Source organism: Apteryx rowi, unplaced genomic scaffold (genome assembly GCF_003343035.1).
Source record: "Apteryx rowi isolate R43461 unplaced genomic scaffold, aptRow1 scaffold_4, whole genome shotgun sequence".
NCBI lineage: Eukaryota > Metazoa > Chordata > Aves > Apterygiformes > Apterygidae > Apteryx > Apteryx rowi.
In genome coordinates this window covers 562,699-586,459 of record NW_020450529.1, presented here as the reverse complement: position 1 = coordinate 586,459, position 23,761 = coordinate 562,699, and the positions used below count along the sequence as shown (strand labels likewise).

General features: G+C 45.6%; 1 protein-coding gene across 1 annotated transcript in view; it reads right to left on the bottom strand.

The window, feature by feature from the left end:
• Positions 1 to 23,761, bottom strand: part of PLXND1 (plexin D1) — a gene marked incomplete at its 5' end in the record, with an annotated part of 94,448 nt that overhangs the window by 11,198 nt on the left and 59,489 nt on the right. Inside the window, 11 exons of the mRNA XM_026074995.1 lie at positions 972 to 1,006; positions 3,491 to 3,554; positions 4,921 to 5,024; positions 6,355 to 6,511; positions 8,605 to 8,751; positions 15,768 to 15,966; positions 16,673 to 16,803; positions 17,789 to 17,896; positions 19,164 to 19,276; positions 19,991 to 20,098; positions 20,856 to 20,970. Coding sequence (XP_025930780.1) covers positions 972 to 1,006; positions 3,491 to 3,554; positions 4,921 to 5,024; positions 6,355 to 6,511; positions 8,605 to 8,751; positions 15,768 to 15,966; positions 16,673 to 16,803; positions 17,789 to 17,896; positions 19,164 to 19,276; positions 19,991 to 20,098; positions 20,856 to 20,970 — 1,281 coding nt within the window. The remainder of the gene's footprint in view (positions 1 to 971; positions 1,007 to 3,490; positions 3,555 to 4,920; positions 5,025 to 6,354; positions 6,512 to 8,604; positions 8,752 to 15,767; positions 15,967 to 16,672; positions 16,804 to 17,788; positions 17,897 to 19,163; positions 19,277 to 19,990; positions 20,099 to 20,855; positions 20,971 to 23,761) is intronic.

Sequence of the window (23,761 nt, the reverse complement as noted above, 5' to 3'; positions counted from 1 at the left end):
GCAGGCTCCAGCTCATCTTCCTGCCCCCATCCCCTTCAGAAAAGTGACTCTCCGGGATCCAGATTTTAGCACAAATCATTACACCTCTGTCACAGTCAGTGACATGACCCCGATTTCAGTCAGCAGTCTGGTCCTTTTGCCTTATCTCAGGATTTACCCATAGACTGAGGGGGCTTGCTTCCTTCAGTACAGCAGGGCTGACTGCTACTAGAGGGATTAAGCTTATACAGTTTGCAACAGCATCAGTTTTCAGAAATGTAATTAATATCCTCCTTTGTCTGTTAACAGGCAGCCATCGTAACGGTGAAATATGTAGAAATACATACATTAGAATCAAGATTAAGACAAAAACTTTATTCCCCCCCCATTGCTGCCAAAAGTAATGTGCGTTCAATTATTATCTTAATAGCTGAACAATGCATAACCACAAAGGTTTCAGCCCCTGCCCCCCCCCCGCCCCCCCCCCCCCCCCGAGGGCAGGTCTGATCACAGGCCAACAAGCTGGCTGCTTGACAAACGCATCTGTCTGCATGTACTGTACATATGGAGCCCATTCCCAGCCATGCCGCCGACAATAAGGCTAAAAGTACAGCATTATTGCCCTTTGCTTGTACACTCCTCCACTGCTGCAAGAAGCATTTGCTCCAGAACAACCGTGCATGGCAAATTCCTCAGGGCTGGGCTGCCTTCCCACCCACAAAACACCCCTGCGTAAGTAATTATTGCTACAACTACAAGAAAGGGCTGGGGAAGCAAAGCCACTGCTGTGATCTGTGCGTACAGACGCCTTCATTTATCTGTGCACCTTGCTGCTAAGACCTGGAGTGAAGGCCCTGTTCCCAAGTAGCTGTTTCCTATGGAGGAAAGGGTGTGGGTGGAGGGGCCGGGAGGAGTAATTCGCAAGGACCCTCCCCAAGGCCACCCCAGTGGGCCAGTCACTAACCTTGATGGCTTTCAAACAGGATACTTACCAGATGGAAGTATTTTTCAGTATCCAAATCTTTCACTGTAAAGAAAAAGAGCTCAGTCTGAGGAATCAAACAGAAAACTACCCTCCACAGACTCCACCCATGTAAGTGGATGTGTTTTGCTTTCAGTAAGAAACCCAAACACCTACTTGTGGTCCATGTGATTTCAGCATTTTTCTTTGTTTTGGTGGTGTTTACCCCTTTTTAGGTGGTGTGGTGAATACCTCAGGAAGTAGGTTAAGGAGTATTTTAAATATCAAAGGGGTGTTTTAAGTGGAACCCAAGACAGCATGAGAGCAGGAGTAGCACTTAGGCACTCTGGCATCCTGTCCTATACTCTGGGCCCCGTGATGCCTATCCGTGTTTGTCCTCAGTTGCCTTTCAGCTTTACTCATCATGGGCAGCCGAACAGCATCTCCTAACCCTGATGGGCAAAGGACTCTAATTTCAGAGACAGACTCGCATCATTCGTTCTTGGAACAGGGAACTGACTTCTACACTCAGCTAATCCAACCTGCCAGAAGCTGTGGTAGCTACTTGCTTGCAGACAATCAGTTCTGCTTTTGGACTCCAGTGGTCAATAGAGCTCCATTTCTTGTTCCACCAGCTGTGAGGAAAGGCCTGAGAGACTGGGGTTTGAAACATTTTTTTTAAGTGTGACTTTTTGTCTACCTTGGCTTGTGTTGACTCTCTGCATAGTCTGAAATCTAGAAGTATTCTGACAAGAAATGAACATGTGTAACTGGGAGGGAAAGGGATTTTCAATCGAGCAGTTTCTGATTTCTCCTTTTTTTTTTTCCCCTTTGTTAGCACAGATTTAATGCAAGCCTCTAATAAGCATGTAAGAAAAAAAAACATTCTTGTGAAAGTCTCAAACACCTCTAGCTTAAGGACTGGGAAAGCACTCAGCACTTCAGCAAATGGAGAGATGAGAATACTGGACAGCACATTTTTAAAGTAAGAACACAAACATGACACTTCCATCCCCTGCAATGAGTGTATCAGAAATGTACACTTCCCAGACCTCCTTAATTTCTCCTACAGAAGCAAGAGAGGGCATAAAAACCTAATTGTTTTTCCTTTTTTTGCAAGTGATGCAGAAAAGCCTTAAGTTAGAAGGAATCTAGAAGCCACCCACTCACAAGGGTCCATCCCAGACTCAGGAGGACTGGCCACTGAAACATTCAATCTGCCACCCGTCTCCCACTAATCCAGCTAGGAGTTTTCTGCCCTGTGCTTGACGAGGAGCACTCACCAGCAAGAGGGAATAGCAGCCATGCCACTGAATGGCAGTCGTGCAAGCACAAATGGTGACAAACAGGGCTATTCAGCAGTGTTGATTCCGATGACCTCATGTCGGCCAGCCTGCTGACCAAATTATTATAATCCTGGCAGTCTGTAGGCCAGCCCTCCCTATTCCACCAGAATCCTGCAGAAACATTGCTCCCAGCTCTTTGGATCTCTTTTTTTTCCCTCCAGGGTGTTGGCTGTCTTTCAGGGAATGCCATGCATTGCAGTCAATAAAAGCACTAAGTGTCTCCGCTCCGCTTTTCTGTCTAGCTATCAATCCTGTCCAGGAATGCTGCACTGCTTGTATCTGAATGGCAGGATTCAGGCCTGCAAGCGTCCAGAGCATGGGCGTTTTGTGACCCGTCACAGACATCTGGGGCTTGCTCAGTCTCAGTAATAAAGAATCCAGTAGGAAGGGGAGAGCATGTAAGAGCTGATTGTTCATGCTAGATAAGTTTCCTGCGGCTCCACAATTATCTCTGCCCCAAACATAAGTCACAGCATGGGCAAGGGTTCAGCAGGCAAATGGGGCTCGCTGAAAGAACAGCTGAGGCCTCGCAGGATGGGAAGGGCCTCCCAAGCATACGGCTGGCTGCCGGCTTGCCTGCTCAAGTGGAGGCAGCACTCCCTTCTTGGATGGTGGCACAGTGCACGCATGAGAGAGCAACACTTCACGGTGACCCTACACTTCTATTATCTTGGCTTGGGGCTCTTGCTATGGGGGTCCAAGGCCCAAAGAAAAGGCTGAGCCTAGATCCATGTGAAGAGCCTGTAATGCAAAGAGGCAAGGGTAAACTGCCTCTTTATTTGTTGCTCCTCCTTCAACAGGTTCTGGATCTGGTTCCCAGCACAGACCTGCACCAAACACATTGCCATGCTGCACAGCATGATGAAAGGCATGGATGTAGACGATCTTGCAGATATGGCCAAAAAAATCTGCTTTTCCTCAGCAGTGCCATGCGCTCACTTTCTTCCCAGGCACAAAGGTGGCTTGACCAATGCCAAGCTCTGCAAAAAGTGCCGCTACAAAATGGTGCTCTAAGAGTGCTGATAACCATTACAGCCAACCTTGCAAGAGCCAACTCCACCCCTGCCTGTTCAAGCAAGGGGCTGGCAGCAGGCCCACGGCATCCCCCACCACACAGAGCTGACCCTCAGTCTCCCCAACCCCTGCTAAAAAAAAGTGTTTCTGCCTGGTCACCAGCAACAGGAAAAGAGAAGTGAGTTATTACCTCTGCTCAATGTGGTATCCTTCTTATCCAACAAACTCATAGCCAGTGATGCCCCTTCAGGGATCTGCAGATAAAGGGAACAGGAAACATGGGGATGTCAATGATGGATTGGGCGTACAGGGAACAGAGGCAGCTCCATCGCAGCAGCAGCAGCCCCCTGACTGTGTGGTTGGGTTTAGTTAGGCTGGACAAGCTGCCACTGCCAAGACGGTGACCTGTCTCGCAAGGACGTACGCCCAAGGCCAAGGACCACAAAGACAGGGTGAGATGTGCTAGTCATTTCTCCCTAGTCCCTGGGAGGGTGGGTAACACCACTGGCTTAAAGAAAGGCACAGCTTAGATCAGCTTGCTGCCCAGGGCCCGCTGAGTGTGGTTCCTCATGTGAGGGACCTAACAGCAACTTCCAGAGAGACATCCCGGGGAGGGGCACCAGGAGGAAGATCCTGGGACCCGAGAGATTCCAGTGTAATTGCTTACTCTGCCTGCAACACCCTGTGTGATTCTGTCATGCTCTGCCTCTGTTCCCCAGCTTGTAAACTGCTAATAATAGTATTGCCCTACTTGGAAACATTTTTTTGGGTGCAAATACAAGATTGTGAGGTTCTCAAATACTATGGGAATCAGGCAAGTATTGCAGAGAAATTTGTGGTATGTTGACACTAGATTATTGAAAGAAAATGTTATGCTGTATAGATGTTGTTTTGCCTTTTATTGAAAAGGAAGAACGAAGCTAAACGTAGTCCGCAAACTAAATGGGATAGGCACCATCTCTTTATTCTGCATCTCTGGCTCTCAGCACAACAGAGCACTGTGCCAGCAATAGGGCTCTGAGGCACTGCTTTATACAAATAGTAATATCAATAAGTACTCAGCTCCATTTTTGGTTTTCCATGCACTGTTACAGAGCAGTGAGGATTACACTTCCATAAATACCAGGGAATGTGGAAATCAAATAAAAACTTCCGGTTTCATTTAATTTTAAACGAAAAGCAGACAAGAAAACAATCTGACTTCCCACATTTGGCCCACATCTTTGGCCTCAGCTCCTTGACAGCATCCCCAGCTCCTGCTGTCAGGGAAGTCAATGACAATTTTGCTAGTGATTTTAGCAGGAGTAGGGATCAAGAGCAGTGTGATACTAATCAGCCAAGCTGGTGGCCACTGGGAATAGGAGCTTTTTTTTCTCCCTCTTTCTGTTGTCAGGAATAACTTGTTTTGCATGAAGAGTGTTTAATTAGTTTCGCTGTGTTACAATATTAACGAGCTTCTCGCCAGGGCAGATGTCTATTCCCCAGAAGCTCTTGTGGAGCTATGGCAACCTCCCTGCTTGTTTCTGATAATCTTGTTTTTGGAAGGGGAATTGCAGCTCACCCCTGAGGCCAGGTAGGGTACAAGGAAGCAAAGTTTCTCTGCAGTGCTTGCAGGTTTACCTTGTAATGGGCTAATGTGTTGAGTTTCTTCCTGCCGTCCTCCACCACAGAGGTATCATCAAGGTCCCGGAGGATGTAGCTATCGGTGCTTGTGGCAAACCACTCTAAACACAGAGAAGGGAGAAAACGAAAATTCAGCTTGAATAAGGCACGTGCAGTTGGGCCTGAGGCCTCTTATTCTGGAAGCCACATGCCATACAGCACACTGGGGCTGCAGAGCCCTACTTCAAAGGCCTCTGTGGCTCTGTGTGCTGGGAAACTGAAACAGGTGTTTTCCAATGGCCTGCAGTAGAAACACTTTCAGGATTAATGCGAGAAGCAGGGATTTCCTGGACTAGGGCTGGACTGGACAGAGCTGAATGAGGTGACGAAGGTCTCTGCTCAGAGAGACACAACAGGAGCAGACCTCTCACTTCTTCCCTGTCCCACCTTGTCTCTGTGCTGTGGGCCGTGTTTGACCTGCCCCGGCAGAGCACCAGGGACTGGTGTGGGCAAGACAACCGTGTGGCAATGCACAAAACCACCAAAGGCCACTGCCTGCTACCAAGTGAGAAAGACCACATGATGCACCTATGATGCAAAGGTGCCATGTGTGTACCAGCTGAGCAGGAGCAAGGCACTGCCACTTGCTCCAGCTCAGTGTATTTTTCTATAGAAACACCTTCTGACATTGATTATATTGATTTCCATCCCTTGTGACTACCTCTGCCAGCCAGGGTGTGTCTCCATGGCCCACCAAGGACCACAGAGGAGCAGCCATCAGCGTGGGCACCGGCAAAGGTGCGGCGGCCATCACCTGTGCTGCCTCCCCTCTGGGCGTCCCTCGGCATGACACAAAGGGCACCTCCACAGATCTGCCAGGGTGGTACAGGGGGCGGATTAGGTCATGATGTGGCTGCAGAAACAAGGTAGAGCCCATAGAGGCAGTCTGAAGATACTTTTCTCTTCCCAGCATGGGGTTTGGATTCTTCTTAACTTTTAGGAGAAAGAGCTGGCTTCTGGGTAAATAAATGACAACTCTGAATCCAGAGCCAGATAGAAGTCCATGGGCTCTTTTAGAACTACTTATTAAGGGACATGCATTAACTTGCCATATGCAGGCCCAAGGGTATTTTAGAGGATGACATCCTGTTTGGGGGTTAGGATTACAGGCTTTGAAGGGTGTAAACCCAAGCATCTCTCTGCTTAAGCTGGACTTTCCTAAGGTTTCCTTCCAGTAACATGGTTCCCTACAGCACCCTGTCCATCAAGATCTGGTCCTGTCCCTCCTTCCCAGAAACCATTCTCAGGAAAAGGCTGTCTTGAGGCCTGCCCTCTCATCAGTGCTGCTTCACCCAACGCCCTCTGATAGATACAAAGAGCTACTGTGCAACATGCACTCCTTCATCTTAGATACAAGAACTCGCCTACCTATCTAACGCATCCAGTCCTTACCAAGATCGACGTCTTCTACCCTTGGCCACTGGGAGTATGGGACGTTCTTGCAAAAGGCCTCCAGAATCTTCTCTTTCACTTGACTGAGCGTGTCTGTGTCCATGGCCCTAACGCTCAAGGAGTCCATCCCACAGCCTTGGAAAGAGACGTTGAGGTTCTGTAGGGAGAGGCTGAGTTAAGCGCAAGGTGGGAATGATTTGCCACAGTCTGCTGGCTCCCAAGGACAGAGAGAGGCTGAAGGGCAGGCACAGCTCTCATTGGTACATTCTAGGCCTTGTGCTGCTGGAAATCATGCTGAACAAATGCGTTCATCTGAGTTTTACTGCTAAGGAAAGGCACTGATTTACAGCCCTTGGAGACTGAAGGCCCCTATTTATTCACAGAGCTAGGAGAGCATGGGGAGCAACACYGCAACCTTCTCTCATGCTGCCTTGCTAATGGGCCTTAGCCCTGATGTGCAGAGACCACCTCTGAGGGCAGGAGGAAAGTTCAGTCTCCATAACCCAGTCATGTCCTCACCTCCTTGGCTCCAACTGGTGACTAATGGGACAGTCAATGCTCATTGTTTTGTCTTGTTCAATGGGCTGAATTCCTTTGTTTAAACAAGCTTTGAACACACTGCATATTAGATCTGGTGCAATACTGGAGTACACTATCAGCAGTATGCAATGATCTGTTCAAGAACGTAACTAACTAGCTGGACAGTTAGCTGCAAGAAGCTTCAGGCTGCCACAAATAGACAGCTGCAGTTCAAACCTCAGGGATGCCCAACTTTTATTGCAGTCACAGCAGAGAGCTGCAGGGCAGTAAGAGCGACTCCATTCCTATCAAGATCTTCTTCTACTCCTTTGGGAGCTGCTACCGCATCAGTCAGGTGAGGAGGAATGCAGGGTCCGGGTATCTCCTCCTCTCACCAGCTATGTAGACCCGAATGCTACAAGCACAGCTTTTCCCTCCCACACCTGGGGGCTTCACTCTGAAACAGCCCAAACTCTGCCTCCTACTTTTGTCCTCCCCTTCCTTGGGTGCAATGAATCTCAGGGTAAAACTTTGTGCCTTCATTTATTTGTGAATGAAACTGGGATCTTAAAATCATCAAACAACCTGACTCGCAAGCCCAGGTCAGGAAACTGTCCAGATCCCAGGAACATTGCTTTTGCATAAACTCAGTTGCCTCTTAGAAGGAAACTTGGTGAATGTGAGATTGATCCCTGGTAGCCCATAGGTTCCTTTGTAAATACCACTCTTAAGTATCAGCAAGAAGGATACACAAGCAGCATTCTTGGTGATGAGAACAATGTCAATGCACACATGAAATCTAATTTTCTTCATAGTATTAAATGAAGGTGATTTTTTTCACAGGGTGTAATGTGCAGATGGTTTTTAAAGCAGAGGTTCAGTTACCAGCAATTTGGGGAATTGCTGGTGAGTTAGCACTAACCCTGCAGTTGCTCTCCTTCCTGCAACATACCCTGTACACACTTCTACTTCTCTTCTTGCAAAAAAGTATGAAGCAGCTGTACTTTCCCTGCTCGGACTTATGAAGTTACCACTTCTGCCTAGAAAGCTAATACTTTGCACCCTGCTGCTAACCCCTCTCGGTCTGCGCTGTAAATTTACAGGTCCATTGGTAACAGGAATATGCAGAGGATGTGGAGCTTGAACCTGCTCTGAGTTACCAGGATGCACATCTGGGGTAGCCCGCTGATTTCAATGAAGCTGCTCCAGATTTATTCCAGGTAATTGAAAGCAGAATTTGACCCAGGCTCTGGAAAGGCGTCCGTTGAATTCTGTGTCAGACACTGAAGGGAACAAAGTCCTTCACATGTACAACCTTAGTCTGTCCTATTCCCGCAGGAGGCATTTTGCAGAATCGCTTTTCAGCACCATTCCTGTAACAGCCTATACAAAGCCTTCACAACAGAACTCCGTTTTCACTCATAACGAAGATGCTGATTTGCCAGGAACTGTAAACCTGTTGTGTTAACTCTCTCAATATTGCACAGCAAACTTACTTATCTTCCTCCATTCCTAAACTGAGCTACTTAGACAACCCACCAAAGGATGGCTGCAGTAACAAACGCAGTTTGGAAGACATCAAGAGTGTAGGTGTTGGCAAGGTGCCTGTGCAGGTGCTCGTTTAATTTATGTGGTTATCACAACTGCATAGGCACTGAATCATCTGCTTGCACAGCTACCGCATCTGGTGTACGGTAACTATCAGCGCACTGGGGTATAAGCCTCACTCACCCTCGGCTTTGCCTCGATGTTCTCCCTCAGGAGCCACTCTTCATTAAGGGTGTACCTGGCTTTCCCTGTGATGGCATCGATGGAGCCTTTGTTAATTTGCTGTTTGATAGCACAGATCAACAGGAAGAATGGCTCTCCAACTGTCTCCTAGGGAAGAGGAAAGAAAATCAAGTAAGTAAACAGGAACCGGTGATGGCAATGCCTTCCAACTGCATGGCTGGGACAGACTTTGCATAAATACAGAAGGCAGATGAAAACTGTAATGTGCCCCTCCACACCGAGGAGCAGGACTGACCCATGCCAGGTGCTGGGAATCTCTGGAGAATGCTTAGTGCCATCAGCTCCCCCAAACTCCTGTCAGCATCTCCTTGAGGCTAGTCAGAAATTTTTAGACTCATGGCAACATGATAATTCAGAAAAGAAATGGAAGAGGCCATTATACCCAGCAATGACCATGGGCGATTTTGGGGGAGGGTGAACTGTGCTTGTTGGCATCATCACAACCTGTCCAATTCCTATAGCAAGTACTCTAGGATCATGAATTACCACAGACAGGTTACACCAGCATTTTCTCACAGTCAGAGTGCTTGGGTACAGTTTCAGAAGGTAGGGACATATGTGTAGCTGTGTTGAGTGGGTACATGCATGATGCTCAGCAAAATATAAATGTGCATTAATTTACACATGAAATTATATATGAACTTCAGGGAGAATCTGGCATACTCCAACACAGAGATGTTTCTTGCAGTCTGACAGAGCATATACTGTATAATATACTGCATTCAGCAGGACAGGAACAAGACTAAGACAAGACTTGCACAAATATCCAGGTCTACAGAGGTATTTGGATGCCTAACTTTCTAATGAAAATATCAGCTGAACTCCTCTTTCTGCTGCCTGGTGTACCATTGAAATCCATGGAAGTGAGGCTGCTGTGCATGGCTGTGGCTCTGGGTCCTAGCATTCAGACTTTTCATACCACACTGGAGCCCTGATCATAGCAAAACAGAAAGGATCAGCCTAGCTGTTCCCAAGCAACAGCAAGCACACCATTTAACTCCTTATATTTATCACGCTTCATCTCATAGCAGAAATGTGAATTGTGACACTACTGTAATAAAAATAATAAAAAAAAATAACAGAGACCAGCTATTTGTGATGCAGTTCAGCTACATGGATCTATGCCAGATTTTTGATCCACTTATATCTGCTACACTTACAGCTGCTACACTGATTGCTAGTAAAACATAAGCTATTTTCTTAAGAAATTTTTCAGTACTGAAGTACATTCCATTCTCCCTAATGTTCATGTGTAATTTCCTTCAAATGAGGCAAGTGTAAATTATTGCACATTTATGTATTTTTTGAGCATCACACACATCCCTGCACAAACATCTCTGCCATCTGAAATCCTACTCAAGACAACAGATATCGAATGATTTTGATATTTCTCAGCTAGGAGCTGCTAAATCCTGTTCAATCTGCTTCTTAATTAAGACTTGGTGATTCTTTTATTCTAATTGCCTTATAATTGCTAAAGCAATTAGTCTGATGTCAATTTTGATCTGGCTGCATTCAGCGCAATTGACATTAAGACACTAAAGCACGGCTGTAGGTGGGCATACACCATCTGTGCCATGGTGCACATATTTAATTTTCCAAGGGCAACTTTCCTTACGAACACAAGAAAGTTATTTGGGCCTTCTGCTGGGATTTAATGACTTTCTGCAATGTTCCTTTTGAGTAAGCAACGTAAAATAGGCTCAACAGCAGAACTGTTGCTACTGGAATGGAAAAAGGCCTAATTTCCAGAAAGTGGAGAAACAAGTGAAGATGTGCTCTAGGGACTAGAAGTTGAGGATCATGAGAGCCGAGAAAAAGTCAGAGACATAAAGAAAAGTTGGTTTCTGAGAAAAAGGCAAGATTAGGAGACATCAGGCAAGGGATTACCCTGACACCAAGACATGCCCAGATTGCACTACCTGCTTTCACTATGATGTGATGTGACTTGTGGAGTATTGCCAAGTTAATCTTATGCAAGAAGAGCTTACAAATCCTAATTATGACTCTGCTGTGAATGGGAACTTTATGCTGCACACATTTAAACATGTAGTAGGGACAAATCCAACTGCTAAATCCAGCACCGAGTTTGGAAACCTGCCGTTCAGTCCCTCATTTGAAAGTTCTGATGCTGCCTGAATCCTGGATATAGATTCAACCCACATTAAGAAGTTAGTGGACTGTGAACTGTGACAAAGTTGCCTCAAAAAAACATTAAAAGCCTGTATGAGTCCTGCTGATATAGGAGCTCTTTATTGCTTGAAGTCGACATATACTGTATGTGCTGAGACTGATCATGTGGCACCTTCCCATGAATGTGAATATACAGTGGGAAAGGAAAAGGGGGCAGCCCGAGAAACCAGTGAAATGGGTATTTCATACCCTGCTGCAGTGTAAATGAACAAGATTTATCCTCAAGAATTGCTGCACAGGAAATAAACTACAGTGCTCAGCCTGCTAGATACTATTTTTGTTTGTCTTTTTGGCTTTCAAATTCAGAAACCGTGGGATGTTATGGAAATCTGCAAAAGTGCTAATCAGACAGTGAATTTCAAAGAGAGGAAAGGAGGGCTGGCAAGCAGGGACTACAGATAAAATGGTAAACTTGGAAACCTCAAGTATTGTTCAGAAAACTCATCTGGAAACAAATCAAAACTGTCTTTGGACTTGGCTAGATGGGAGAAAGGAAGTTTAACTCGAAAAGATTAGTGCTGATTCAGGAAAAAAATTACTTAAAAAAAAACACATTCTGGGGCCTTTTTTCCGCCTATTGTGAATGTATTTTAACGAGACTTCATTTTAAATTTTGACTGAACTGTTATGGGCTCTTAAAGCTACCCAGGGCACTGAAATAACTTTAAAGTAATGGAAAGCACAGTTCAGGCTGGCATTATTTGAACTGTTTCATGCATGATGAGTGTGGGAGGGTTTGATTTTTATATGCTTGGGGGAAAAAAAAAAAGATTTAGAGCAGAGACCGGATTCACATGTTGCTGCCCTATCAACAAGGCTGACAAGTCATTAGAGCTGTCCTCCCAGGAACACATTAGAGTCATTTCCAGGATGACTTGGTGAGACTGGGGTGGGAAAGGAACAGAAAGCAGCTGTTCATCCCAAGAGCCTGCTAATTTTGGGATGATCTTCTATTTGCATAATGTGAAGAACCAAAACTCAGCTCTATCTCCCTTGCAAAACTTTGGGAAGTTTGCACCCAGATCTAAATGCTGTATTCCAGATCCATTTTGTTTGCCTTTTTTATTTTCATTTAATTATCAGCCCCTCTATCCAGTTAGGGCTTGGGCACAAGGGTACTAAGACATCATATAGGGAAGGCTTTTTTTCCCCAGCATTTCCAGTCTAAGCGGTAGCAGAAAGTACTCATATGGATCATTTCATCTGTGATTCCTACTCAGATCTGCAGAAACAGAGGTTTGCATCAAATGTGCAAATGCTGCAAATTTTCAAATACTTCTCTGACTCCAACCCCAAACAGCAAGCTTCCTGAAACTTCTTCATCCTATCTACCGAAAACACAGAGCCAAACCTCACCCTGTCAGAGTGGTAACTCCATTGCCTTCAGGTGCCCTGCATATGTTTAGACCACTGGTGACTGTGGCCTGCCACTCTCTTCCAGTTGAAGACAGCTCCTTCAAATCATTTTTCCCCAGAACACAAATGGACGGACTGTTAGGCAGAGTATTAATACGAAACAAATGTTTCAAGCATGTAGCGTTGACTTACACGGGAAAATACAAGCACTTGGAATTTTTCCACTGCACAACGTCAGGGACCTTTGTAGCAGCTGTTTCAAATAGACATTGTGATTAATGGGGATAATTCAAGAACGAAAACCAGACCCGTCGTCACACGACTGACAGCCCAGTGCTACAGGCAGGCGGGTAACCTCTTTTTTTTAACCAAGAAATGCCTCTCTGAAGGCAATAAGGTTTGATCCAAAGGAACAAAAGGCACATGGGAGCTGTTTGACTATCACTAGTATTTAAATCACAGCCTTGAGCTAAAATCAGCCTGCGTGTAAGGAGGTGCTTTTTTTTTTTTTTACTTCAAGTTTGCTTTGCATCCGTTTATGCCAAAATACAATGCTGGGAGCATTGCAGCTATGCTCAGGCTGCTTATCTGGCACGGAGACCCCTCTGTCCTTTTGCACAATTGAGGCTAATGCCTGTTTGGAGCCCTCTTCTCCACTGACAGTCAGAAAGACCTCTCTGAATATTTCCATCTTATCCCTTCTCCTCTTCCTTCATATTCCAGCAGGCAACACAGTTTCTCCTCTGATTATGTCTCCTACCTTCATTGCAAAGCATATTAGGAGAGGGTGATGTGAAAGTGTCTGGGAAATCAAAACTTTATTGCACTCTATTGATGGATGTTTACTTTTCAGAGACGGGAAATAGGCTGTGGTAGAAAGTATAACAATGGTCTTTATTTTCATAGCTTTAGGCTGACCACATAAAGCAAGCAGTGGAATGAATACCCAAGTGAACGATATTAGCCTGTCCTGAAAATCCATCTACCTCTCAGAACAAACTGAAAACACAGAATACGCTTTTGAGCTGAACAGCGCTGCCAGCGGGCCCATGCTGGTGCCGACAGAGGACGTGCACAGGGGCCAGCGAGCACGAGCCTGGGACCCCCACCACGGCCAGCCCCGTCCCTCACCCACCGCACGCGTCTAGATCTGCGCGAGAGACGGCTGCAGCCCGGGCATGGGAGGGCTGCAGGGGGAGGACAGAAATGACAGATTTTGCTCAGCAGGGCCTTTCAAGTCTGGGAGATGGGCTTTATTAATTTTTTAAAATTAATACTATTTTTATAATCAAAACTACAGCACAAAGAGGCCATGAGAAAGGGACAGTATCTACAGTTACTCAGGTCGGTGAGGCTGTAACTGGAGCAAGACAACTCCTGGCTGAGGTACCCCAAGGTTTCAGAGAGATGCTGTGCTGGGGAGGCTCTGCGGTCAGCAACACTGCGTCCCGAGCGAGATTTAACACTCGTGCCCCAGCCCCCCCGCAGACTAACGGCGGGAGCAGCACTTATGGCAGGGCCTCTGGAGGCAAGTCACTGCTGCCCGGCTGTCGGAGGCGCCGCGTCGCTGCAAGTTCAGCTGAAGTCACGGGGGCTGCCAGGCACGTTCGCTCATACAGAAAAATGAGGAGACCTGATGACATCAGCAGTGTGCCGTCCTCTCTGCCTCCTCTCCACAAAACATCCCAGGCTGTCATGCAGCAGGAAGAGGGAAGATTAAAAGCTGGCCACCGAGACGGTGTCACTCCTGTCCAGCCAGAGCCCTTTTCTCCTCAGCTCCCTTCTACCTGCAGGCTTATTCCAATCTGTTGGCTCTAGCCCACTCCCCAGGACTCCATAAAATTAAAGCATTATCACAGCCCTCCTTCAGAACAAGCTTCTATTTATAACATCTGTCTTTTATCTTCCCCTCCGGTGGAACAAAGCCAAGATAGAGGGGAACAAACAAACCAGCTTCATGGTTTACATTAGCATTTATGAATCACAATCTGCGGCTGGCTTTCCCTGACTACCCAGGGCAGTTCCTCCGCGCGCGATGCGGGGACAAAGCTGTCGCTTTGCGACCGGCCTCGGGTCCAGGCCGGGGGAAGACGACGTGAGCACTACTCTTACCTTGGCCAGCAGCCAAACAGCAGCCCTCTCCCTGTCTGACCTGAGGGCTCGATGCTGGGAGGACAGGATGATACACTGGAACTTGGGAGCTATTTAAGAGCTACAGCCACTGTTAATTAGCTTTGTAAAATGTCCAAGTCTTAAGGCCCATGTGATAAAACTCAACTTTCTTTCCTCTTTTTTTTTTTTTTTTTTCCTCTGAGAAAGCCTTCTTGCACAATGTCCATTTTTAGCAGAAAATGAAGTTGGATCAGATGCCTCACATGTGGTCTCCTCTCTCCAAAAGGAGAGATCAGCACTTTTTCTCCCTAATGGTTTAACTACAGGCACAAAAACTAAAGATTAAAAAAAATTCAGTAATTCACTCGCTTCTGCTCTTACAAATGGATAGCTGTGCTCTATTGGCACAGCCATCCTTATTCTTTCCTGTAACTTTTCTTTCATTACACTAGCTAATCATATGAGCTAAAATAAAAGATTAAGAACTATAAAACCACAGGGCTTAGGACAAAAGTGATCATCAGCTGGGATCAGAAGACATTATGATATGTACGAGGACAATACAGTATTGCTTCTGTGGCTGTAACAAATACTTTGCAAAAAGATTTTTTTAAAAGCCTTTTCTAGGCACTCCTCTATGGGTATAATAGGGTGTTCTCCAATTAACTGCTGTGGAATCAATTATGTTATTGCTCAATTCTTCTGGGAAATTCCAACCAGAATTGGCAAATGCTGGAGATAAAGGACTGAGCAGATGGACTGCTGATGTGCTCTGAGATGCCAAATATATTCTGTTTAGGTTAGAGTAGGAAGATAGGCTTCTGAGATGAGTCCCTGCCTCTCTTGCTAAGACTTGTCTGACCAGCTTGGAACCATAAAGACACTTTCAGTGTGAGAATCCCCACATACAAATGAACAATGACAAGAGAATAATGTTCCTACCCTGTGTGCTATGATTCCGTCTTAATAGTCTGTGCTCTTGCATTCAAAACGGAAAAAGCTGAACTATCTGACGACCATCAGTAAGGCTATGCAAGCTTGTCAGGGAAAACAACAAATAACTGGAACGCTTTCCAAAACCTCAAACCATTTTAGTTATCGTTTTTTAATTCCCTTATGGCTCTCTTCTCAAACATGGTAACAAATGGAAAGAACATAGTTCTATTAATGCTCTGGCCTTACAAAATGCAAGCCATACCAGAAAGTCTGCGGTAAAGTCTGATCTCACCAAATCCCCACACAGAAGTGGAGAAGCAATCAAACTTAAGGTTGCTTTTTCACACTTGAACATTTCAATCTGTAAGAGTTTGTTGATTATTAGTTACAAGGGAACTGGCAATGCTCACAGATATTTTGGTCCTCAGCTGACCCATGACTCCCTCATTACACTTGAATGCAGTCTAGAACTCACACCTAGAATAGCACTGATCTGGTTCTCTTACTCTGAGATAGCTGTACATGCAGATGGACATCCAGTTGGTGAGCATCTTCTCCACTACAGATTCAGTTCTCCTCAGCATCAGCTTGGGGTTTTTGGAAGCTGAAGCATCTATGAGATCCACCAAGAGGTCCTTCATGATGCTGGTGTAATACTCTAGTTTCCCATGCAATGCAATAGTAAGCAGGGACGCCAGGTTACACCTGAAAAAGAAAGTGTATGATTCAAGGACTGATCCCAAGACTAAGCCACCAACTGGCATAAAAAAAAAATTAACACAAGGGCAGTATTTCAGACAATTTTCATGAGCCTTCTCAAAGGAGTTAAATTTCAAGCCATCTTTCAGTCCAGCTGCTCAACCTCAGGTCAGCTTGTACTGGTAAACAAAGAGTTTAGGGATACAAACACTGCAAGAGGGAATTACCTATAGTAGCTTTCGGAGCTCTTCAGGATAACAGAGAAGGTTTACAGGCAATCCACTTCTAATACAGGAGGCCAGTGTAACTCAGCCTTCAACAAAAATGCATGACCCCAGAGATGGACTGGATTGCTTAGTGGTTAGGAATAAATCAGAGTCTCTTCCAGCTGCCAGGTCTTTGGCTCAAATATAGCCTAGGTGAACAACAGCTAACAGCCACAGGCCTATGGAAAATGTGTTGGCAGGTCTCAGTTAACATGCTGGGTAGGACAGGTGATATGCTCAATAGCTCCCTCGTCGGCAGCCTCAGCAAGCAGTGGGAACTATGTGGGCTCAGGGGCCACCTCCCCACATAGTCAAGTGGCAGCAGCAGTCTGAGCTGTGATCAGGCCGGCACTGCTGGCACAGACGCCTGCTGTGGCCCACGTGCACCCCACGCAGAAGGGTTGGCTGCCAGTGCTGCTTTGTACATGGCCTTCTGAAGCTCCTACCTGTCTCTAACAGCAAAGTCTTTCTGTTGTTCGAGAGCATGGACAAACACAATGAGAAAGTGCTTGTTGTTGAGCAAGGTGGAGAACAGTGAGATTCCTTCTTCCATATTGGGTCTGCAGTTTTCAGGAATCTAAAGAAAAATTTGGAAATTAGAGTGAGAAAAGCACTGTCTGTTGCTTTTCCCTGGCCTTTATCCTACCTGACTGTAAGGATGATCCCATTGAACACAGATACAGTCCTGAAGATCCCCTTACTCCCTCCTATTTGAAATGAGTTAGCAGTGTGCTTTTGCAGCAAAGATGCCAACTGCATACTGGGCTGTATTAGAATCAGCATAGCCAGCAGGTCAATGGAAGAGATTATTTCTCTCCATTCGGCACTTGTGAGACTGCATCTGGAGTACTGTGTCCAGTTTTGGGCTCCCCAGTACAAGACGGACATTGACAAACTGGAGCAAGTGCACTGGAGGGCTGCTAAAACAATCAGGGGGCTGGAGAACTTGACGTACTAGAAGAAGCTGAGAAAGCTGGGCTTGTTCAGCCTTAAAAAGAGGTGGTGAAGGGGAGATCTTATTGCAGTCTCCCCAGAGAGGCTGTGGGATTTCCATTTTTGAAGATACTTGAAACTCGACTGGACAAGGGCCTGAGTCTAGCTGGAACTGCTTTCGGCAGGGGGTTGGACTAGATGAACTCCAGAGCTCCACTCCAAGCTAAATTACTCTTTGACTCTATGATTCCAACCTCTGTCCACATGAAACCTAGCTCTGGGACAACAAGAGTTTTTACTGAACTCCTGCTTGGGAGGAATCTCTGTTGAGCTTATTTATGATGAGCTGCATATGGGACTGAAATGACATACAATATGGTACACCTACAAAGAACAGTCCACAGTGAAACTGGGGAGGATCTCATGACAGAGATCCTTCATGTGAGAGCAGAATTTAACAGATCTGTCTTCTCCCGTCAGCAAAAGCTGATCTAGTGCTGGTATGCGTTAAATGTTTTGAGTGATCAAGCATTCCCCATGCACCACAAGAAAATACATGACACTGTCAACACATAAGAGTATGGTTAGTAACTGTCAAAGAACATTTGTTTTGTTAATGGATTACTTACTTTCCATTCTCCCACCAGGAGCGGATGAGTTTCTTGGACCTGGGACCCCACCTGGGAGTTGAGCTGCTGGGAAGGCAGAATGTAGCACTCCTCATAGAGTGAGGAACACTGCAACGAGAGCAAGCCATCAGGAGAGAGCGGGTGAACGAGACCAGAGCCCTTCTCATTTGCCATACACCACAAGGGAGCAAGATGGAGAGAAATGTCATCAGGACTGAAGACCACCCATTATGAAGAAATGCATTGGAATGCTTTACAAAGCCTTTAAACACTTTGCAAGAGCCTCTTGAATGAACAAACGCCACAGGAATGGGGGGAGGCAGATGTCTTAGCAGACACAAGGCTGTTAGAGTAGGAGACTGCAAATAGACTAATCTGACAGCTAGAAGATCCTAGAAGAGAACGCATTATAGAAGAGTAAGTCAAAACAAAGGACTACTGGGTGTTTTAACATATGTAACTTTTGAAACAGATGGGGAAAATGTTTAAATCTCTAACATTCATATAGTAGCCTGAATCTTAAGGAGTCTAGTTTGCAGATATATAGAGATTGGATAACTTAAAAGTCTGGGTAATAACTACTAATGAAACACTCTGCAGTCATAAATCATCATCTCACTCTTCGCCACTGAAATGCAACTGCCTCAGGGGTGAAATATAGCTGCTGTTAACAGCACACAGCACCACAGCAGAGCAGCTGGTGATGGGAACTATGGAATTGTCATGTCTAGGGCAGTCCTGAAGGAGGACTCTGGGTAGACACACTGGGACTCTGCGCCCTAGAGGCCTCTTACTGGTGACACCATATGCCCAATTTTGGACAGGGAGGAGAGAAAAGAAGACACAGAGATATCTAATGAGTGAGAATTGGCAATGCAGCTGGAAAACCTAGGGAGTATGCTGACTTAGAACAAAAAGCCACCTTTCCCTGAACACTGACAGGAAATACCATCTTACAGCCTCAGCTTCATCCAAACAGACCACTGGGGTACAACTGGAACCACTAGGGGAGAACTGGATGTCCCTAGCATTTTCTTCTCATGTGAGAGACAGCACCTTTAGAAGAGGGTATCCAAATGCATCGAACTGGGGAGCTAGTACAAGTCTGACCCCACGAATGGCGTCTCATCTGTTTTTTTCCCTCTGCAAGGCTCCTATCACATTCTAACCAAGCCCGACCTTACTTCACACCCAAAGAGCTGTGGCTCCAGTTTTGATGATAATTAAGGCTGAAATACATGACAACCAGATATATAACAGTGGAATGATTTTGTTACACTGTAATGACCCTTTAGCAGAGGGAAAGCAGAGACCTGATTTGGTTAGGAAGGAACTGGGAGTGATTAGGTGCCTGTGAAATGTGTTATTGTCTTACTTTGGGGAAGAATGTCCGGGTGACAAAGTGCTTGTATTCCAGGAACGGGATCCCTTGGCTGCGGTTTAACTCCTTGGTCAGGTCTGTCATGTCTGTCTGCAGCTCAGCAAAACCTTAGGCAAAGAGACCCACAGATGGTAAGAGCTCTGATAATCTACCAGCTGAGTCAGTTAGCAGGGAGGCTGGCACTGAAATATATTGGATGTCTCGTCTCTGCCTCCTCAAGCCTTTTCCCTTGAGTGAGCTGAAGCAGAGTTTTCTCAAGGAGCAGCAGATTACATTCAGGGTTTAACTGTCAGCATTATACATCATATCCTGTAGCTCTTACAGAGAGAAAATTTTCATTGCCGCCAGGATACCAGTCTTGCAGAGTCTGGTTCTGGAGGAGGAGAATTTCAGTGTATGTTGAAGAGATTCACGTACTGAGAAGACAGCAAATGTGGATGCTTGAAATGCTTCTCCAGTTGTTCTAGCAGGAGTGTATTGCAATTTTTGTTGTGCCCATTAACAAAGCATGTTATAAATCAGTGTGGCTTTCGAGCAATCTTTTGTCACAGCCAAGAGTTATTAACTCCAGGACAGGGAAACCAGTGGCACTGAAGATAAGTGGCTTGCCCAGGTCAGGCAGCAAGACAGTGACAAAGTCACACATCCAACCACAGAGCCTTATTCACAAACCATGCTGAAACACAAAGGCAATGACAAAAACTCAGGCTAAGTTCCTGTTCCTTTAAACACTCCTATAAAGCAGAAGGTGAACTGCTTCAATCCTGTTATTCTGACATCTCCCTCGTAATCCTGGCTCTGTCAGCAGCACAGTGACTTACCTTTGCGGATTTCCTCTCGGATCTGGGACTCCATTTCTTCCATCTGGAGCAAAGTTTTCTGCCAGTAGCGCTCTGCTCTACGGCTCTTTGTGCAAAACACAAAGAGAGCTGGAAAAGAGAGACAGAACAAGCCTTTTGGAGCAGATCATTAGGAGCAGCTGAAGCTGGGATCAGAGTGCTCATCTGTGTGGAACTGCTGACATGGGTACAGAAAGCTAAACTCAGTGTTGGTTTAACACCTATGACAAAACTGGTATCTGACCAGGCAGTTGTTGACTATCTGTACATAAGTCAAACCAGCTGGAACTTAATGATCATACTGTAACTGTCATCTTCAATTTAGGTCTGGGCTGTAAAATACTCAACTGTATATTAATACATTCCAGCTGATTAATGAATATAGATTTCAAGAGGTTTACCACCTGTATTACGGTGTCCTTGTCTGATAGCCTTCCCACACTTCCAGAAATATGTTTCTGATGACTAGTGGTGCATTTAAGAAATAGTATGCATAAAAACTTTTATTAAAAATAAATTAAATCCTTATTAGAAACACCTCATTTGCTGTGAACTGATGGTTTTCTTGCTGCACAGTGATTCTGATCATGTGATGAAAAGATACACTAGCCAGAGGATACAGGTGTGCTGTATAGCATCTAATGAGGTTAGCAAACTCCTGCGGTGCTTGCTCCAGATCCGTAACAAAGGGTGTTTATCTGTTCTTTATGCTCTTTGCTAGGTGTCTGCCACTGGCTATTACTGAAGACAGGGCCTTGGGCTAGACGGACCGCTGGATCTGCATCTCTCCACATGCAGTGAAAAAAATCTCAACATGACCTGGGAACTCAACTTTTTGTTCCCTTACCTACAACAGACAGGACCAGCAAGATACTGCAGATGACAATGGAGACGATGATTGCAGTCTCTCCTCCCCCAAGGTGTAGCATGGCAATTGTGTGGTTGAACTTTCCAACTTGGATCTAGAGAAGGAAAAGGAAGGAGGAAAACCAACAGCTGAGCAGCTAGTTATCAAACAGCTTGGCACTTGAGCAGAAAGGGACTAAAGGGGGAAGTGCTTGGCAGACATGGAGCCCTTAGCCCAAGATGCAGGCTGACCACACTGGCTCAGCAACCATGAGGCTTCAGGAGGGGAGGTTAGACTGTGCCTATCACTGCCAGGCCTGCGGGGACTTCGTCTGTGTCAAAATGGCCCAATTCCCTTCTTGTATATATTAATGGAAAACAGAAGCAAGCCCAGTGGAGTCACAACAGCCTAAAGTAACACAATGGATGCCCAGGACTCTCGCGACCTCCCAAAGATGCCACAGGAGATTTTCTAGTTGCTCAGAACTGCTCAGTTTTCTCCACTGCAGCTCTTTGGAGCAGAGGTATGCAAACCAGTTCCCTTCAAAATGAAAAAGCAGCCCCAAGCATGCTAAAGTGCCGTGCTAATTGAGTATGGTGGCAGAACCTACTGAGCCAGCATCAAACCCTGTCTTAAAGAACACACCATAAAATACAGAACTGCCTGTACTACTTTTACTAGAAAACCACTTCTGCTAATCATCCAACTTTGACAGGCCTTTTAATGGCTTTTTAATCCTGGCTTCACTCTCTTTTCTTCTCTAAAAGCAGAACTGCTACCATTCAGGGAAAGAAAGGTAAAGAAACTTGAAAGACTTTGAAATAAAAATAAAGGAACAAAAATCAGTAATTACTCATCTCTGGGCACGTTATTATCTTGTGGTTAAAGTACTGGACTGGGTGTCAGGAGGTGCTGGCTCTACTCCCAACTCATACTTCTTGCGACACCAAGCACAAACCACTTGAACTCAGTGTTTCAGTCTCCTGATCACCATAAAGGAAGAGGCAAACACACATCACAGGCAGGTTGATAAGTTTACTCATCACTGTTTATAAAAGGTTCTCTACGCTTCTGAGATGAAAGGGTTCAATAGCATCATCTGATAAGGAAAACTCATGACCACACATAAGTCTTTCACTTCTGGAAATGTGAGTTTTACTTCTCTAAAGGAATGAGAAGCAAGAGAAACTTGAGCAAAAAAAACGAAATGAGGTTGGGAAGAGATGGAATAACCTTATGAATCCATCTGTATCATGCAGTGTCTCCAGAAGAGATACAAATTGTGCATTAAGTTACAGAAAAATCTAAGCAGCTGGGCTAAAGTAGCAGTGAGGAGCATTTGCTCAGGCATCTCAAGAGAAAAGATTGGCTGAAGAGCACAAGTTTCCTTCCTGTACTGGCTGTGATTGCCTGGTATCATGTATGGAGGCCACCGTCATTCCACACCACACAAGCCAGCAAGAGAAACGGCACAAGCAGTGCCTTCCCACCATATCCATGGCATGAAACACCATGTAGCGCACAGCTCCATGCCCTTGGGGAAACACTAATTCCTACATTCCAGGTGAGGGTATTCACCTCGCCTACCTTAAACCTATCTAAATAAGTTTGGATGGTATTCTTTCTATACTGTTCTCTCCATAGGTAACAGGGAGGACTGCCCTTCCAGAGGGCAATTCAGAGGGCTTCAGTCAGGGGTCATGAAAACCTTCAGTGCCTCTAACCATCAATGCTGGACTACAGAGTCAGGCTTCCACTCCTGTAATCCATAATTTGGCCTTCTACCTGCCCTTTAAATGGCCCCTGGCACTGGCAATGTCTCTGGTGGTATCTGCGAGCAGTACTCAATGGCAGGAGCTTTGGTTACATCTGTACTGTGCTGTGGGTTGGAGAATCAGCTAATCCCCGCTGCGGCTGGCAGGGAAAGGTCGCTTCAGCTGGTTCTGCAAACCAGGACGGAGGCAGAGGCTAGAATGCCCAAAGACACGCGTGCACAACTTCCATACCCAGCTGTACGTAGATTTGCTTCCATGGGAATATCTGAGGATGTTCATTTCACAGTCTGTATAAACAATCCTATCTAACCTCAAGATTTTTGTGCATTTTCTCTGAAAAGCTATCATGAGGCAAGTCCTGGCTGCGCTTTGAGTCATATTTTTTTCACTAATTCAATCCTTCCCATTTTCCAGAGGAGAAATCCCATGCTCACTGTTTAATCCAGTGTTTAAATGATTTGGTCATGAACAAAAACGGTTTGAAGGCCTTGGGAAACTTTTCTCTTTTTCATTTGGACAGGTCTAATCATCACAATTTTTACAAGCAGATTTGATTAGGCTCTGGGTTAAATGGCAACATTTCCTGACTCCACCACATGGTGGGGATGCAGAGATTTGACAGGGTTGGAGGACAGACCTCCACTTCTGGGAAGACCCATCCCCCCGCTGGGGCAGAGCTCCCCCAGATGAAGGCTGTGTCTAGGCTGGCACCTCAGTTCGGATCCCCGGCGTAGTCCTGATCTGCCTGCTTCCTGCACCCTGCTTTACATGATGGAGCAGTCTTGGAGTCTTCCAGGATGCAAACTGGATTCCGCTGGGATTAAACTAAACCAAAATTAAGCTCCAATTCAACTAATGTACTCCCACAAGAGCCACTAGAAAGTAATCCCCAGAACACACACTCATTCGAAAGTGAGATCTTCAGCACCGCTTGTTTCATTCTACAGACTGGCTCCTACTGCGCTGCACTACTTGCTAATGTAGACATAGTCCACGAACAGCTTTACAGAACAGGCATACTCAGAATCACTGTCAGAATTAAGATCTATAGTGGGACACATTTTAAAGGGGTATTTTCCTTTCCTCTCATCACTGCAGACCTAAGCTCTACCATTTAAACAACAAACTGGG